This window comes from Chlorella variabilis (genome assembly GCF_000147415.1).
Source record: "Chlorella variabilis unplaced genomic scaffold CHLNCscaffold_21, whole genome shotgun sequence".
NCBI classification, from domain to species: Eukaryota; Viridiplantae; Chlorophyta; class Trebouxiophyceae; order Chlorellales; family Chlorellaceae; genus Chlorella; species Chlorella variabilis.
In genome coordinates this window covers 62149-63407 of record NW_005435067.1, presented here as the reverse complement: position 1 = coordinate 63407, position 1259 = coordinate 62149, and the positions used below count along the sequence as shown (strand labels likewise).

Sequence of the window (1259 nt, the reverse complement as noted above, 5' to 3'; positions counted from 1 at the left end):
GGCCGGGGGCGCCCAAAGTGTTGGCTCGCTGCACGTTGGTCCCAAACGCAAAACGGCAGGAGATGCAGCGGAAGAGCGCCAGCAGGTCGCCCATGCCCGCCACGCAGAAGGGCAGACCCTGCAGGACGCGGCGTGGGTCACAAGGCGACGGGCGCGGTGGTGCGGGAGCAGGCGGGTGCGGCCGGCCTGCTGCTGCAAGGCGTGGGTGCTAGCCAGCCACGCCCCGGGCTGCCCAGCGCCAAGGTTTGAGGCAGGAGGCTCGAAAGAGACTGATCACGCCGTTTCGAGGGAGGCAGGGCATTGCCCTCGGGCAGCCCCTCTGGGGTCCTACCTTGGTCTTGAGCACTATCTGGTTGTCCTCCACCACCTCGGGCAGCCACACCTGCGGTAGGCAGCGCAGGCGGCAAATCCCGAGCGAGGAGTGGTGGGTGTTGCGTGCAGCGCCCCTAGCGGTGCCACAAACGTCGTGCAGATGTTTGAGGCTTGCGGCGGGGTGCAGGCGGCGCCCTATGGCGCCTCCAAGCGACACAGCCATTCCGCTTGCCTGGCACAGGAGCCCCGCGGGGCTGCCCTCGGAACACAGGAACGAGTCCTGGAAGCGGAGCACAGCGCGGGCCAGCCGGGACACGACGATGGCCCTGTCTTGGGCAGTGAGCACCAGCGAGCGGGGCCCAGAGGGCTCCTCGCCCGCCATGGTGCGTATGTTATCGCAGTGGGATCGGGTAAATGGCAGCCAAAGCGCGGGGCCCAGGAAGCCCCATGGCAAGCCCATGTGTTGCCCCCTGATGTGGCACCCTCCCGATTGGGCAACCCCCGCCCCCGCTCGCTCCTGGCAGCCCGCGCGGCGCTCCCCTCCCATACGTGAACTGACCCCATAGAGCCATGTTTGAGGGTTGAGCGGGGCGGAGCGGGGCTGCTTGCACACGTGATGGCATGCACGCTTCAACGCTCCCGCTGTCATCTCACCTCTCTAGCGTCAGAAATACAACTCTTACAAGCCAACCAACACGAACAGAGAGACCGAACAACAGAAATGAACAGGAAATATGAAGCCGCCACAGGCGGCAGCACCTTCCAGCGGAGACGGCAAAGCGTACAAGGCACACTTCTTCAATGGTTCGTGCAATTGCCACCCTTACCGGTTATACAGCCACAGTGCCGCCCACACCGCGCACCATTCTTCTTGCAGCTGCAGTTCCGGGTGCAGGCGCCGCGGCAGCCGCAGCGCACGGCTGCCTTGCCGCCGCCGGGCTGCGCCG

At 66.0% G+C, this 1259-nt stretch overlaps 1 protein-coding gene across 1 annotated transcript in view; it reads right to left on the bottom strand.

Moving 5' to 3' along the window:
- CHLNCDRAFT_138533 (hypothetical protein) overlaps positions 1–694 on the bottom strand; it is a gene marked incomplete at both ends in the record, with an annotated part of 3514 nt that extends 2820 nt beyond the window's left edge. The window contains 3 exons of the mRNA XM_005844594.1: positions 35–118; positions 332–382; positions 530–694. Coding sequence (XP_005844656.1) covers positions 35–118; positions 332–382; positions 530–694 — 300 coding nt within the window. The remainder of the gene's footprint in view (positions 1–34; positions 119–331; positions 383–529) is intronic.
- Positions 695–1259: the final 565 nt, after the last annotated feature.